General features: G+C 36.6%; 1 protein-coding gene across 1 annotated transcript in view; it reads left to right on the forward strand.

Annotated features, from left to right (window-relative positions):
* Positions 1 to 494: 494 nt before the first annotated feature.
* Positions 495 to 1456, forward strand: part of LOC106881644 (SPRY domain-containing protein 3) — a 126242-nt gene continuing 125280 nt past the window's right edge. Inside the window, exon 1 of the mRNA XM_052973458.1 lies at positions 495 to 574. Within this exon, the coding sequence (XP_052829418.1) occupies positions 495 to 574 (80 nt within the window). The remainder of the gene's footprint in view (positions 575 to 1456) is intronic.

The raw sequence follows: 1456 nt of genomic DNA on the forward strand, positions 1-1456 counted from the left end.
TGATAATGGACAAATTGCGCTGCACATAAGGCGCTCTGTGAAAGTGTGAAAGTAGTTTGGTCGGAGGACTCGTTTGCTCTAATCACCTTTAACGCCAGTGCTGACGTGGTATGGCGACTGAGGTGACTTGTCTTTTTCGGTGGCATTGAATGTCCGAAAGAAAGGGTGAAAGTACAGAGAAATTGTCTTGGAAAGTATGCATAACATTGAAGGGGGAAAAGGTGATAAGAAACGGCAAAGAAATAAATAAACTGACAGGTTTTAGTATGTATGTATGTATGTATGTATTAGTGTGTATTCTGTGTATATATATATATGGTAGTAAGTAAATGTGTTTTAAAAAAGATTTTCAAGAAACTCACAGTTTGTAGGGAATAAATGTTTGACAGTCGATTGTATGTGGAAAGACTGACAGGTATTTGCATGTATGTGTTTATTTGTATGTATATGTGTATTTGTACGTATGTATGAGTGTGTATTCTGTGTGTATAAATATGGTAGTAAGTAAATCTGTGAAAAAAGATTTTCCAAAAACTCAGTTTGTATTGAAAAACCTCACAGTTTGTATGGAAAAGTAAAGAGTGTATCGTATTTGAAAAAGATGGACAGGTATTTGTATGTATGTGTTTATATGTATGTATGGGTGTATTTGCATGTATGTATGTACGAGTGTGTATTCTGTGTGTATATATATGGTAGTAAGTAAATGTGTGAAAAAAGGTTTTTAAAAAACTCACAGTTTCTAGGGAATAAAAGTTTGTCAATCGCATTTATGTATGTATATCTGTATATATGTGAGATAATAGTTTCACCTTAATAGTTTCAGTATCAAAGTGAAACTGTCTGACATTAGAATAGAGACATGTCATTGTTTCACTTTTGACATGTAGTACTGCAATAGTGGAGGAGATGTGATATTGCACAGGGCTCGCACTAGGCAAGAAGTTAAAAACTTTTTGGGCCTAAAACACTACTTGGACCGTAAGTAAGGCATGTGTAAAATTTCAATGAAATCGGTTGTGTAGTTCTCAAGTTTTAGAGATTCACATAGACAGACTCACAGACACACATTCTCATCTTTATATATATACATAATCTATATGTATATATGCATATATATGTATATATATATATATATATATATATATATATAGATTAGCTACTGTCATCTCAGCCTATGCCCCTCAACCGGGGCTCCCAGATGGGCTGAAAGACCAATTCTATGACACCCTCTTGCAAACTACCTCATCGACGAGTGACAGGGACCTTCTCTTCATGGCTGGTGACTTCAATGGTCATGTTGGACGTCGTGCTGGAGGCTTCCATGGCATACATGGAGGTTATGGCTTCGGTTCCTGCAACGAGGAGGGAACCAGACTGCTGGAGTTCTGTGATGCAACCGATTTTATGGTTTGCAATACCAACTTCAGGAAACCTGCCAGTCACCTAGTCACCT

Source organism: Octopus bimaculoides, chromosome 15 (genome assembly GCF_001194135.2).
Source record: "Octopus bimaculoides isolate UCB-OBI-ISO-001 chromosome 15, ASM119413v2, whole genome shotgun sequence".
Taxonomy (NCBI): Eukaryota; Metazoa; Mollusca; class Cephalopoda; order Octopoda; family Octopodidae; genus Octopus; species Octopus bimaculoides.